This window comes from Choloepus didactylus, chromosome 2, assembly GCF_015220235.1.
Source record: "Choloepus didactylus isolate mChoDid1 chromosome 2, mChoDid1.pri, whole genome shotgun sequence".
In the NCBI taxonomy this organism is placed as follows: domain Eukaryota; kingdom Metazoa; phylum Chordata; class Mammalia; order Pilosa; family Megalonychidae; genus Choloepus; species Choloepus didactylus.
This window is the reverse complement of record NC_051308.1, coordinates 57,563,555-57,577,364: the sequence shown is the minus strand read 5'-3', so window position 1 is coordinate 57,577,364 and position 13,810 is coordinate 57,563,555. Positions and strand designations below refer to the sequence as shown.

The 13,810-nt window shown below is 40.0% G+C and overlaps 1 protein-coding gene across 1 annotated transcript; it reads right to left on the bottom strand.

Moving 5' to 3' along the window:
- Window positions 1-3,447: 3,447 nt before the first annotated feature.
- On the bottom strand, window positions 3,448-9,275 carry LOC119511674 (alpha-1,3-mannosyl-glycoprotein 4-beta-N-acetylglucosaminyltransferase-like protein MGAT4E). The gene is made up of 4 exons (XM_037806184.1): window positions 9,252-9,275; window positions 7,046-7,202; window positions 4,797-5,815; window positions 3,448-3,549 (listed from the first exon to the last, which is right to left on the bottom strand). The coding sequence occupies exons 1-4, from the start codon at window positions 9,273-9,275 to the stop codon at window positions 3,448-3,450; spliced, it is 1,302 nt and encodes a 433-aa protein (XP_037662112.1).
- Between the last annotated feature and the right edge of the window lie 4,535 nt (window positions 9,276-13,810).

Sequence of the window (13,810 nt, the reverse complement as noted above, 5' to 3'; positions counted from 1 at the left end):
TGGTGGGCACTCTTACGCACACTTTAGACAACCTTTTTTAGGTTCTAAAGAATTTGGGTAGCTGGTGGTGGATACCTGATACTATTAAACTACAACCCAGAACCCATGAATCTCGAAGACAGTTGTATAAAAATGTAGCTTATGAGGGGTGACAGTGGGATTGGGAATGCCATAAGGACCAAACTCCACTTTGTCTAGTTTATGGATGGATGTGTAGAAAAGTAGGGGAAGCAAACAAACAGACAAAGGTACCCAGTGTTCTTTTTTACTTCAATTGCTCTTTTTCACTCTAATTATTATTCTTGTTATTTTTGTGTGTGTGCTAATGAAGGTGTCAGGGATTGATTTAGGTGATGAATGTACAACTATGTAATGGTACTGTAAACAATCGAAAGTACAATTTGTTTTATATGACTGCGTGGTATGTGAATATATCTCAATAAAATGATGATTAAAAAAAAAAAAAAAAAAAAAAAAAGAGTAAGACAAGGATGCTTGCTTTCACCACTGCTGTTCAATACTGTACTGGAATTTTTATCCAGAGCAATTATGGAAAGGAAGGAAAAGAGGGAGAGAGAGAGAGAGAGAGAGAGGGAAAGGGAGAGGGAGAGGGAGAGAACTCTAAATTGGAAAGGAAGAAGCAAAACTATTTCTATTTACAGACAACATGATCCTATATATATATAATCCCAAAGAATCCACAAGAAAGTTAATAGAGTTGAGAAATGAATTCAGCAAAGTTTCATGGTATAAGATCAAGACACACAAATCAACTGTTTTTCTATACACTGGCAGTGAACATTGAAAGAGGATAATAAGCAAACAATTCCATTTATAATTGCTTGCAAAAGAGTAAAATATCTAGGGATAAATTTAACCAAAGAAATGAAAGACTTGTACACTGGAAACTACAAAACCCTGCTGAAAGAAATTAAAGAAGACATAAATGATGGAATGACATCCCAGGTTCATGGGTTGGAAGGTTTAATATTGTTAAGATATCAGTACTTCCTAAAGCAGTCTACAGATTCAAATCATTACCTATCAAAACCCCAACAGCCTTTTTTTTTCCCCAGAAATTAAAAAGTGAATCCTCAGATTCCACAGGAGTTGCAAGGGACTCCAAACAGCCAAAACAATTTTGAAAAAGTAAATCAAAATTGGGGACCCACGTGCCAATTTCAAAACTTATTATTAAGCTACAGTAATAATATGTCAGCATTGTTCTGGTATAAGGATAGGCATATAGACAAATGAAATAGAATTGAAAGTTCAGAAATAGACTCTTACAACTAAGATCAATTGATTTTAGACAATGGTGCCAAGTACCTGCAATGGGGAAAGAATAGTCTCTTCAACAAACAGTGCTGGAAAACTGGATATCCACATGCAAAAGAATGAAATTGGACCACTATCTCACACTTTCTACAAAAAATTAATCAATGACCTAAATATAAGAGCTAAAACCACTAAAGTCTTAGAAGATAGTATAGGGGCAAATCTTCATAACCTGTGATTCTGTAATGGATTCTTATATATGACACCAAAAGCATGAGCAACAAAAGAAACAATAGATAAAGTTGATTTCATCAAATTAAATACTTTTTTGCATCAAAGGACATAATCAAGAAAGTGAGAAAATAGCCTACCCAGCTTTGAGTACAAAGCCACTGAGGTCACAGAGTCAGACACTGTTGGCCTTGCAGGTCATAAGGCTTTTCAATTCTTTACTGATGTGGAATCAACCACCTCCAGTTTTTAGGAAAAAGCCTCTAAGGACACAGCTGATTATAAGTCAGACATCAAAGTTTGTGAGTGAAGATTATGATGTCACTGCTATTTATTCTGAATATTCTGAAAAGCTCATGACCGGAGGATAGACCAGACCAGTCCAGCAGCAGCACGATGGAAAGCAGCAAGGCTATCTTAACATGAGAAATGAAGCAAATGTTCCATTAGCTGTGGCCATCACTCTGTTACCTGCCACTTTCTAAGATTCTGAGCTTCAGTAAAAGCCTACCACTATACCACTACACTATTGTGGATTCCATAATTGTAGGAAACTAATGAAACATAAGATAGTTTCCCAACCTAGAAGAAACTTAGCATGGCATCAATTCTGGGGTGGGTGGAGGGAATTGAATACATAGATGTGGGGAGGAACACTTCTCAACCATGTTGCATTAAACATCAGCTCAATTATTGTTCCTTTGAATTGGGAAAAAAACAGTTCATTATTGACATAAAGATCAATAAGTAGACTAATAGAACAGAGTAGAGTCAGAAATGGATCCTTGTGTATAAGATCATCTGATTTATGACAAAGGTGGCATTGCTGTACAGTGGGGAAAGGCTGATCCTTTCAGTCAGTGTTGCTGTGTCAATTAGTTTCCTATTTGGTATAAAAAGTCATGAGCCCTAATCCACACTATACATAAAAAATCAATTCCATCTGGCCTATAGTTTAGTTACTAAGAGAATGGGAGAATGGTTATTAGGTAGGCATTTGGTTCTATTAGTGATGAATTTATAACTGTTTTCACCTTGTTACTCTTTTAGGATGTTCTTGGATATTCTCATTTTTGTTTCTACAGGTAAATGTCAAATGTAAAGGAAACTAAAACTCATTTGGAATTTTATTGGGATTGCTTTAAATTTATCCACATTTGATATTTATCATTTTGAATATTAAGCATTTGTTGTTGCTATTAACCTCTTGCCAGCACCAACAATGTTTTATACATTTAAGAATCTTTACTACCTTGTATAGGGCCCAACAAAGAGGACTCACTAAATAAGTATTTCTGGGTGAACAAATGAAGGAATCAGTTAATGTATACTCTCAATTTCTTAATTTGAAGTGCTAAATACAGTAGGCATGCTTACCAGTTAGCCACCCTGATGAAAGTTATGGATCTTCTCCTTAGAAAAATGTAGATATGAAAATACATACAGCTTTGCATCTATTTCCACGGAATTCATGGACAGTTGAAAGTCAATGCATAGGCTATCAGCTCCACAACTCTTGTTCTAGCGAGGTCCAATGCTTGCCCTTTTGGAGGATTAGACCTTGCATCAAGGTAAATGCCAGATCTATCCTCACATTCATGTTTCAGGCCATTCCTCATATTAGGTAAAGTAATATCTACCTCAGGAGAAGATCCTAGGATGGAAGGAAGACCTGTGTGGAGAAAAAACTGGGGAAGATGTTGGTGAATGTGTTTCTCTCTCTAGCTGTTGGGACTCAGATGGGTCTTCTCTTTATGCCCCTCATGAGTCTGTGTGTGTCATCTATAGCAAGTACCCTAGAATGACTATGAAGGTGATGGTCCTGACCAAGGGAAGAAAAAACTTTAATTCCTTGTCAACTGTGTTGAATCTATCTGTAAACCTGATCATTCCAGAATCCACATTGGTCCTTTATACCTACCCTTCCTCAGACTTAATTCAGATTTTGATCTTTCTAATACATACTTTAGACTCCTGAGTGGCTGTCACCAGCAGTTGTACACATCTCACTGCCCCCACAAAATCTTCTTTATAAAACACCTTCTTGTTTTGTATGACTGCGTGGTATGTGAATATATCTCAATAAAATGATGATAAAAAAAATTACACAAGCTAGAACATTATCATTATAACATATTACACAGAAAGGGTTTAAATTTGTTTACATTTTAACCAATTTATTTCACCCACCATTCATTCTTCTACATCAAATCTTCCTTCTGGTATTACCTTTCTTTTGTAAGGACATTCTTTAGAAACTCCCTTAGTAAAGTGTGTTTATCTGGGGAAAAAAAAATATATCCACTAAAAGGGTTGAGATTTCCTCATCCCTACACCTGTATTAAAATCTGTGTATTTTATGACAGGCTTAAAAGCTTCCCCCAGCCCACTTTCATCCTTTCTTAAGCTTTTCGAATTGCTGGGCAAAAAAATAGTATTTTGAATTTGTACTTTTTTATTACTAATTAAATGACAGATTTCTTTGCTTTTCGAAATCCCATTTTCTGGTAAAGATGTGATCTATCCTTGTCCCGGCCCGCGGGACGTTCAACGGAGACTCCGAATCCTGTGAGGGAGGAATGGTATGGGACAAGAGACGCGAGGAACGACAGCAAGACAGGTTTCTGATCAAGCTGCAAAATTTTATTGAAGAGGCAGAGCATATATACTCTAGGAGAAGGGGAAGTGGCTAGCAAGGGCTCGTGGCGGTCTAGGATTGGTGGCTGCTGTTGCTAGGGTAGATGGCAGATGTAAGGTTAGCACTTTTGGCGCGAACTAGCACTTTTGGCGCGAACTACTTCCGTAAAGAAGGCTGAGGGTAACTTAAGCTGTTGTTGCATCAGCCCTGGCGGCCATGTTGCATATTTCTGGCATTGCTGAGGGTGGATTTTATACATGCTACCTTAATCACCCTCTACATATCCTAGTCATTATCAGACTCTCTCTAATTTGAAGGAAAAACAGGATGTTTTTCCTGTTGTCTGCCGAACTGCTGATTATTTAGTCATTGATTGGAATCCTGCAGAGATGGAAAAGCAGAATAAATGCACACCTGGGTTTGAATCCTTCCCTCAGCTCTTGCTAATTGCACGACCTTAGGCAAATTAGTGAATTTTTCTAAGCCAAGAGTCCGCATCTTTAAAGGAATAATAAAAACCACCATATAGGATTGTTGTTAAGGGTTAAATGAGTTAATACGTGTACGTGCTTCTTACAATGTAGGTATTTTTTTTTAATAAATTGTTTTCCTTTTCAAAAAAAAAATAAAATAAAATAAAATAAAACACCTTCTGATCCAAGTTCCCTTTCACAAGTGGTCCCAGCAGGGTATAGAGGGTGCAGCCTATTTTCTCCTTAATAGGCTCATAGCCCAGTTTTACCTGCCCCTGTTCCACTCGATGTAATGCCTGCTTACCAATGCCTGTTAGCACCTGTACCCGGATCACCTTGAGTGGCTGATTGAAAATCAAAATTAACTTGTTGACTGGAGTGGCAACTTCTGTCATGAAGTAACTTTCATCCAGAATATAGGTATTTTCTGGGGGGTGAAATTGTCTCAACATCATGTTAGTATTGATCTTCGCAGGAGGGTTGTTGGGTTTACCAAGATCCTCTTCTTCTTTTCCCTCTTCCTTTTGATTACATGTGTCCTCAGAAGTGGAATAATTGTCCTGAGAGTAGAAAAGTTTGGGAATGAGTCTAATTGGAGCTCTCTGGCCTAAGAGAAAACCAAAATTTGAGAGAAGCAAGTCAGTATGTGTTTCCTTAGGGAAGAGGAAGAAGAATAAGGTCAGGTGGGAGAGGTCACTCGTGTGGAAAACTTTCCCAGAGAAGCTCAGGCTGGAGAACTCCAGGGTCACCCAATGTATTTCTTTCCAGGCTGATAGTGCCCAATAGATGGCGTAAACAAATTTGGGAGCAAAATGAACATCATCTCCTATCATCAGAAAGTAATCAGAGAGGTTGCTAGCAAAGTTCATGAGGAGGGCATAATCTGCTTTCTGCCTGAAATAAAGTGCTTCACAGGATGAGAAGTGATTGGTGTTATTCAGATCTTCTGGGAGAGAATCATTGAGAAGACCATGGATCACGAGTAGCTTCTGGGCCTCAATATGTTGTTTGAAGAGACTTGAAATATTGGCCACTGTTTGGCTGAGCCATTCAGGGTCAGGATCTGACAGATGGACCAGCACTGTGATATACTTCAGCTCAGGTTCTGAGGATGCATGGAACAGAGACTGCAGGGTGCTCAAGAGGTCACTTCCACGAGGACGGTGCACTGAGGAAATCCCCACCGTAAGCAGTTCTGGGGGGAGATATGGGGACCTTTAGTGTCCGGCGCTCTCTCCGCCCCGCCTCGAGTCCTCGGTCGGCCGGCGATGGGGACCAGAGAAATAAGGGGAGAGAGGGTGCGGACAACGTCTTACCCGGAGCACTTGTGATCACTCAGGACTCGCGGTGGTAAAGCAGATAAACTTTTAATGGGACTAGGCAAACATCATCTTTACAGGTTCCACCCGGGGCGAGACACCTCGGGGGAGAACAACCTCGATGCGGCCGTCAGGTACGGCTCCTTGTGGGCTGTCTCTCCGAGCTTTGCCCGGGAACTTTCTTATAAACCTTGCGTGTATCCAATGGGCTAACGCCACGCACACAAGCATGATTGGTGAATACAGCGGGTGGTTACATACATCAGAAGCCGGAAGCAGGATGTGGGCGCCATCTTGGCACCACTCGATGGGCGGGGGGACTTTGGAGCAGGTTTACAGCGCATGCGCTATGCCCGTCCCGGGAGACGGCTCTCCACACTTTAGTGCTTCAGGGTGGTGAAGAGTTCCTAGATTAGAATTGTCCTTCCAGGACTTCCCTTTAATGCTAATGCCTATGACAAATTCATATTTCCTCCCCTGGGGAGCATATATGGTCCAGATTACAGGTTAATATCTAATCAGAAGTTGTGAGTCTGTTTTATTTGATCAATACTTTGGAAGTCTGTAGGAGGTGAGGAAGAGATGACTTTATGGAGGGCAAAGCTCTCTCTGATGTGGAAAGCTGCCCCATATCAAAGGCAAATGATCTTAGCCTGGCCTTGACCTTCAAAATTATCTCAGGTATCATCAACCAGACCTGGATTAGAGGCTCTCCAAGGACCTTTGTAAATCCAACCGTCCTTGCAGTCTAGTATACTGGGACACAATGCCCACACTGCCCTCCTTTCCCTTTACCCAGTTCTTTTTCTAATGGCTCCCTCTGACTCTTTCCCATCTTGTCTTCTCTCTGGGAGCCTGCCATGAAGAAGCTTTACTAGGGGATGGCTCCTTTACAGGGTCCCTATGGACTGCTCCTCCCTTTTAGTCATTAAAGGTAGAGGAAGATGAGAGGAAAATGCACTCAGGATTTTATCCTGCACCAAATTCCATAGCATGGCTTTTCCTTGGATATCAGTGCCTTTTCCCTTTTTACCCACTTTCACTTTCCCCCATTAAAATACCATTTGACCTTCTCCCAGTCTGACCACTCCCTCCCTTGTACTCACTCTTTTCCTGGGGAATAATTCCAGCCAGGAATTTGTAGTTGGTGTGTTGGAGTAGAGGAGAGTTTTTCTGTATTTTCTTGAAGGTCTCCAGATGTTTCTTGTTTTCAGATTTGATTTGCTCCTGATGTTGCTGCAACAGAATTCTCTTTTCTTCCTCCTGAGGATAGGATAAGTGTTAGCTCTGAGGTTCATGTTCAGATCCTCTGGAGACAATTGCAGGGCAGATTCCCCTTTTAGAACTGGCTGGGCCAAGTCCCAGGATGCCAGTCACCAGGAAGGCAGAGTGTCTATGCTCAGTTCCCTGCTGTTCCTACCACATGTTAAGAACACTCAGTAGCTTCTAGCACAGCTCTTGGGCCCTGCATTGAGGGAAGTGGAGCCCTTTCAATTTTGTGTGGGATGTCTATAGGAAGGTCCTATGCTAATGTAAGAGTTTTCCTGCCACACCATGCCCCCATCAAATATCTCCTACCATTATCAGGTTGGTGAAAGTCTTCTAACTCTGCTAGGTGCTGTGATAGATGCTGAGAACCATTGCCTAGTTTCTGTCCTCAAGGAATTTATACACAGTGCTGCAATTCTAAAGTCCTGTATTTACTGAATTTTGACCACCTACACATTTAGGAACCACTTCCCTACAGGTACCTTTTCCTTTAATCTAGGTGGTCTGAAGCATTTTAGGAAAAAAAGTAGACTCCAAAGCTTCAGCACGACTGTTGGATGGTGCTTCTCCATTTGCAGCTGTTGTACACTTGTGGGAAGTTATTTCAGGGCCCTGAGTCTCAGTCTCTTCATGTGCAAAAGGGAAGGACAGCATCTCCCATGCTAGTGTCTGGTGAGGGAGTGGCTAGTAAGTCCTCATTACCCGCTGGTCCTGTTGGTCAGCATGAGCCTCCAGAGTTTCCTGCATATTCTCCTCTCTGTACTTGATACCTTGTCTTCTTCCTGCCCCTATTTAAATCCTATTAATATTTCAAGGGCTGGTGGATAGTAGCTGTTTTAAACCAAAGGATTTGAAATGTAACTGAATCAAGTTGTTGAAGGTTGGTTTTGACTGATTCCTTCAACACCCTAAAAGACCCTCATGGGGTTTCTGAAGAAGAGCTGCATGAGATGGTAGAACTTTGATCACCTCCATTCCATACTCCTCTGCTAGATGGATCTCTTAGTTACTACCACCAATTAGACATCAAACTTCCAATTGCCCCCTAGGTCTAATGCTGCCCTGTTCACCCCTGGAAATTTTCCCTTTTTTCATCTGTTCCTCTCTATTATAATTTACAGTTATTTCAAATTTCTTCTTTCACCCTTCCTGACTGGGCAATTGACAAAATGTAAATGACCTTTTCTTAAAGAAAATAAATGATTGAATCATATTACTTTTTTTTATGTTTAGTTAAAAATATCACTGTAGGATTTCACTGCTCTTTTGTCAGTACATTTGCAATGATTCTAGAGTGTTTCATATATATGAGACATAACCACTGGCATCTATCTATCTATTTTCCTATTTAGTGGTTGAAAATTAGCTCCACTCAAGTTTTTGGTACTTACCAAATGAAGCTTATATTCACCATGCTGGATTTTTTCATAGACGAAGAAGCTCAGGAGGACTAAGGATACAATTGCTAAGATATATCTCCAAAGGTAAAGGCACATGATGCCAGGGGTTGGCTGGAGCTCTGCAGAGAAATGTGAGCAGCATATGGATCCCGAGAGCCTCCTACTCAAAGAAATACAGGGATGCCGTTTTCTTGCCTTTTCTTCTTCCAGCCTACTACATGGCAACACTACCTTGTTCTTCCCTGAGCACTTTCCTCCTATACTCCCCCCCTCCACCCCAACCTTTGACATCTAAAGAAAGAAAAAAGCCAAGGACATTGATTCCATCCACTGTCTACATTCTGTATGCTCTACATGGGTTTTCAGGTGTATTGAGACAAGCTGCCTTTATTCATCCACTTAAGCCAGGGATATTTCTTCAGAATTGTTAAAAGAAAATGGACAACACCATGGAATTAAGGGGAAATCCTTTTTGAAGTAGGACTGAAACAGAGAGGGTATGGTAGCAAAGAAAGGAAACCAATGATGAAGGCAAAGGACCTAAATATTCTGTCCTCCCCAAATTCAAACTAAAGTGTCCTCTTGAGTTTGGCTGTTTCTCCCTGTCTTCCAGCCATTATGCTGCCTGATCCCTGAGGCTCACCTCAGTGTCTCCTTCCAAGGTCATGCTTGGTAGGGGTGGTAGGGCTTTTTAATGGGGACTTATACCTCAGAACAAAGCCCTTACAAATCTTTATGACATGAACCACATTCCCACCAGGGCTACTGAGATGGAAAGGAAATGAAAGTAACCAGAAGTTTCTAACCATGTGAAAACCCTCACCATCAATGGAGCAATAAGTCCTTTGGCATCATTTTGTCTGATGGATCTTGGATCACACACACACACACACACACACACACACACGAACTCGAGGTTCTCCAGATGGCAGAGATCTCTTTTAAACTAGTAAGAAAACAACCCTGATAACTGTAGGGCTGGACGCTGTACAGAGTAGGATGAGGCCATTGAATGACTCCTCTGAGAGAGCCAAGCATGGCCATCCCTCCCAGGAGATACCCCCCTGACAACCATTGTTCTCTCTGAATGGGGGGACAGGCAGCTCACTACCTCCACCATCACCAAGAGTTTGTTTGAAGGCGAAGATTAGTTTTGGTTTGTGAGAATGTATTGAAACCAGCTTTCCAGTTGTGGCAGAGACAGTAAGGCTCTCCAAATATTCCATTTGGAATGCCCTACATTGCCAGACCCCCTTGCAGTTAGGCGAAGCTACGTGACTAACTCTAGCCAATGAAAAATGAATAAAAGGAGTGTGTGCCATTTCTGGGGTGAGATCATGAAAAACCCATGCAAGATTCTCCACTTCTCTCTTCTGCTACTCTGGTGACTGAGCAGGCTATGCATTCCAGATGGTATAGCTGCAAAGTAGTGGATCATCTGTCAGACTCATTCTCTGTGTGACTGTATGGAGCAGAGCCAACCTGTATGAGACATGTAATGTGAGGGAGAAATAAACTTTTATTGTTTTAAACCACTGAGATTTGAGAGTTGTTTGTTACCACAGCATAACTTAGCCAGCAATTTAGAATTTAGAATGCAACTTCATCACTTTGAAACTGGGAGCAGAGGGTTCTGAATAAAACCTTCAATAACTTAGAAGGCCTTCATGGAGACTTCTAAAGGAGTACCACAGGGAGGTGATGAGTATTTCTTCATCACTCCCATTCTATACCCTTTTCCAGGGGGTTATTCAGTTACAAATTTACAGTCTTAAGGCAAAAAAGGGTCCAAACTAAGGCATCAACAAGAGGATACCTTCACTGAAGAATGGCTGATGGCATCTGGAACACCACTGTCAGCTGGGAAGGCACGTGGCTGGTGTCTGGTTTCAAAAATGTCTTTCTCCTAAATGTTTCTGGGCTTGTCTCTCTTAGCTTCTCTGGAGCAAACTTTGGGCTAGCATCTCCAGAACGTCAGCAGTAACTCTGTCGGCTTCCGAGCATCTATCGTCTGTGTGTCCTGGCTTAGCATATCCTGGGATATTTACCTCTCTTAGCTTCTCCAGAGCAAATTCTGGGCCAGCATCTCAAGGCATCAGCAAAAATCTGGGCCTGTGATGGCTCTTTCTAAAGGACTCCAGTAAATTAATCAGGACCCAGGCTGAATGGGCAGGGCCACCCCTCCATGAAAATAATCTAATCAAAAGTATCACCTGCAGTTGGGTGAGTCACATCTCCATGGAAACAACCTAATCCAAATATCCCACAAGATTGGATTGAAACGTGGCTATTTGGGGGACCTAATATATCCAAACCAGCACATGGTCTAATATAATTCTTTGAAGTTTCTTGAGACTAGTTTTGTGATCTAGTACATAAACTGCTTTTGTATGTGTTCCATTTGTGCTTGAAGAAAAGTGTGTCCACTAACTATTGGACATTGGATTCTATATTGAACATTTTGGTGTTCAAATTATTTACATGCTTACCAATTGTTGTCTGTTTGATCTGAGAGAGGTGTGTTAAAATATTTTGCAATTATCAAGATTTGGCCATTTCTAGTTGCAATTCCGTAAATGTAGTTTTAAATTTTGTTTATTTTATTGAGGTGTATATATATATATATATACAGTAGGATGCAAATATCTTAAGTGATGCAATTCATATATATATGTAGGTTCGATCTCTCTAGAGAACCCTGATGGATACACCAGCCATTCCACTCTTCAATATTTATGCAAGAGGAATGAAAGCATCTGTCCACACAAAGACTGGTATACATATTTTCAGAGCAGCTTTATTCATTATCGTCAAAAGCTTAAACAATCTAAGTTTCATCAAATTGGTGAATAAACAAATTTTAGTATATCTACACAATGGAATAAAAAGTAATAAAAAGGGAACAAACTGCTGATTCATGCAACAACATGGATAAATCTCCAAAGTATTATATTAAGTGAAAGAGGCCAGACACAAAAGACCACATGAATACATATTGTATCATTCCATTTATATTAAATTCTAGAAAAGGCAAACCATAGTGATAGAAAGCTTATCAGTGGCTGTCTCAGACAAGGTGTGTGTGTGGGGGACGGGGGGAATTAACTGTAAAGGAACACAAAGGAACTTTTTGGGATGATGGAACTGTTCAGTGTCTTGATTGTGGTAGTGGTGGTTACATGACTGTACACAGTTGTCAAAATTCATCACTTAAAATAGGTAAATTTTATTGTTCTTAAATTATATCTCAATAAAGAAAAAAATTAGCTATTCTAACCAAAATGACATGGTTTAGGCACAAAAATCTCTATTTCTATTCCCAAGAAATAGGGATATATAGAAACCTGTTTAATAACAGATGGAATTACAGATAAGCAGGGAAATAATGTTCATTTTAATAAATAGCACAGGGATGCATAATTACCCACATGGTAAAAATAACAGAACTGGAACCTTAACACATATTCTACATGAAAATCCACTCTACGGAACAACAAAAAGAATACATGGGAAGTCATCATGATGACTGCAGGATAGGAAAAACATATGACACTATTTACAATAATACAGATAGTTAAGAAAAATCAATGAAACAGAATAGATTAAAAATAGGCCCACATTTATGCAGTTAATTCATTTTGACAAACTACCAAGGTAATTCCATGGGTACAGGAAAGCCTTTTCAAAAAATGGTGCTGAGACAACTGGCTATTGGTGGGAAAATAAATTGAACCTCTACCCTGCCTCCCTCCATACACAAATATTAATTCGCAATGCATCATAGACCTAAAGACAAAAACTAGCACCGTAAAGATTCTAGGAGGAAATATAGGAGAAAATCTTTGCAACCTTGTAGCACACAAAGATTCCTTAAACAGGACGAAAAACAATCACTTACCAAAAAAGAAAAAAACTGGTAAGTTGAACTTGGCATCAAAATTATATGTAACTTTTTAAAGTAAAAAATACTGTTCTTGATATTCTCTAACCATCTTAACTTTAATTTAAATATTTGTGTCTTTGTAATAGTTATCTTGTGTTTTTATCCTTTTTTTTCTCTTTTTGGTTTCTAGAAAAAAATAGAGAAAGAGAAAAAAGGAAGAGGAGGATGTCTATACTCAAGTGGTCACTGCCACAATTTCCATCACCACCAAAAGTTCCTTTGCACCTTCCCCTTCCGGTTAATTCCAACTCCCCATAGGCAACCACTGTTTTCGTTTCTGTCACCATAGATTAGTTTTGCCTGATATTGAATGTCATATAAATGGGATTACATGGCATATACTCTTTTCTGACTTATTTCTTTAGTTCAAAATAATGTTTATGAGATTCATCTATGTTGTTGTGTCTACTGATATTTTGTTCTTTTTATATTGCTTAGTATTGTATGAATACAACCACAATTTTTTAATCCTGTTGATGGATATTTGAGTTGTTTCCAGTTTGGGGTTATTATGAATAAAGTTGCTATGAACACTGCTATGTAAGTCTTTTTGTGTATATATGTTTTCATTTCTCTAGCAGTGGAATTGCTGAGTCATAGGTTAGATATAGTTTAAGTTTATAAAAAATTGCCAAAGAAAATAAAAATATATATGCAGGGTCCCCCAGAGGAGCTGGGGGGAAATGTGGAAGTGTTAGACTTCCTCACCTGGTTTGTTGCTGATGTTCTCACAAGCATTGACTGACAGTTTAGTATGCTGGGCCCTCTAACTTGGGGCTTTCCCCTATGAAGCTTGTTACTGCAAAGGAGAGGCTAAACCTGCTTATAATAGTGCCTAAGAGTCTCTCCCTGAGTGCCTCTTTGTTGCTCAGGTGTGACCCTCTCTAACTAACCGAACTAGGCAGGTGAACTTACTGCCCTCCCTGCTATGAAGAACCTGACCCCCAGGGGTGTGAACTCCCTGGCAACACAGGATATGACTCCTGGGGATGAATCTTGCTTGACCTGGCGTCATGGGATTGAGAACATCTTCTTGACCAAGAGGGGATGCAAAATGAAACAAAATAGAGTTTCAGTGTCTGGGAGATTTCAAGTGGAGTTGAGAGGTCACTCTAGTGGATATTCTTATGAACTATATAGATATCCCTTTTTAGGTTTTAATGTATTGGAATAGCTAGAAGGAAATACCTGAAACTATCAAACTCCAACCCAGTAGCCTTGACACTTGAGGATGATTGTATAACTATGTTGGTTACAAG

Excerpts from the sequence above, each read along its gene's own strand:
- LOC119511674 (XM_037806184.1), bottom strand. The coding sequence starts at position 9,275 with ATGACCTTGGAAGGAGACACTGAG. Across the intron at positions 7,203-9,251 it reads CCTTGGAAGGAGACACTGAG|GAGGAAGAAAAGAGAATTCT; the intron begins GTGAGCCTCAGG and ends TCCTATCCTCAG. Across the intron at positions 3,550-4,796 it reads AAGGGAACTTGGATCAGAAG|GTGTTTTATAAAGAAGATTT; the intron begins GTGTTTTATTTT and ends CAAAACAAGAAG.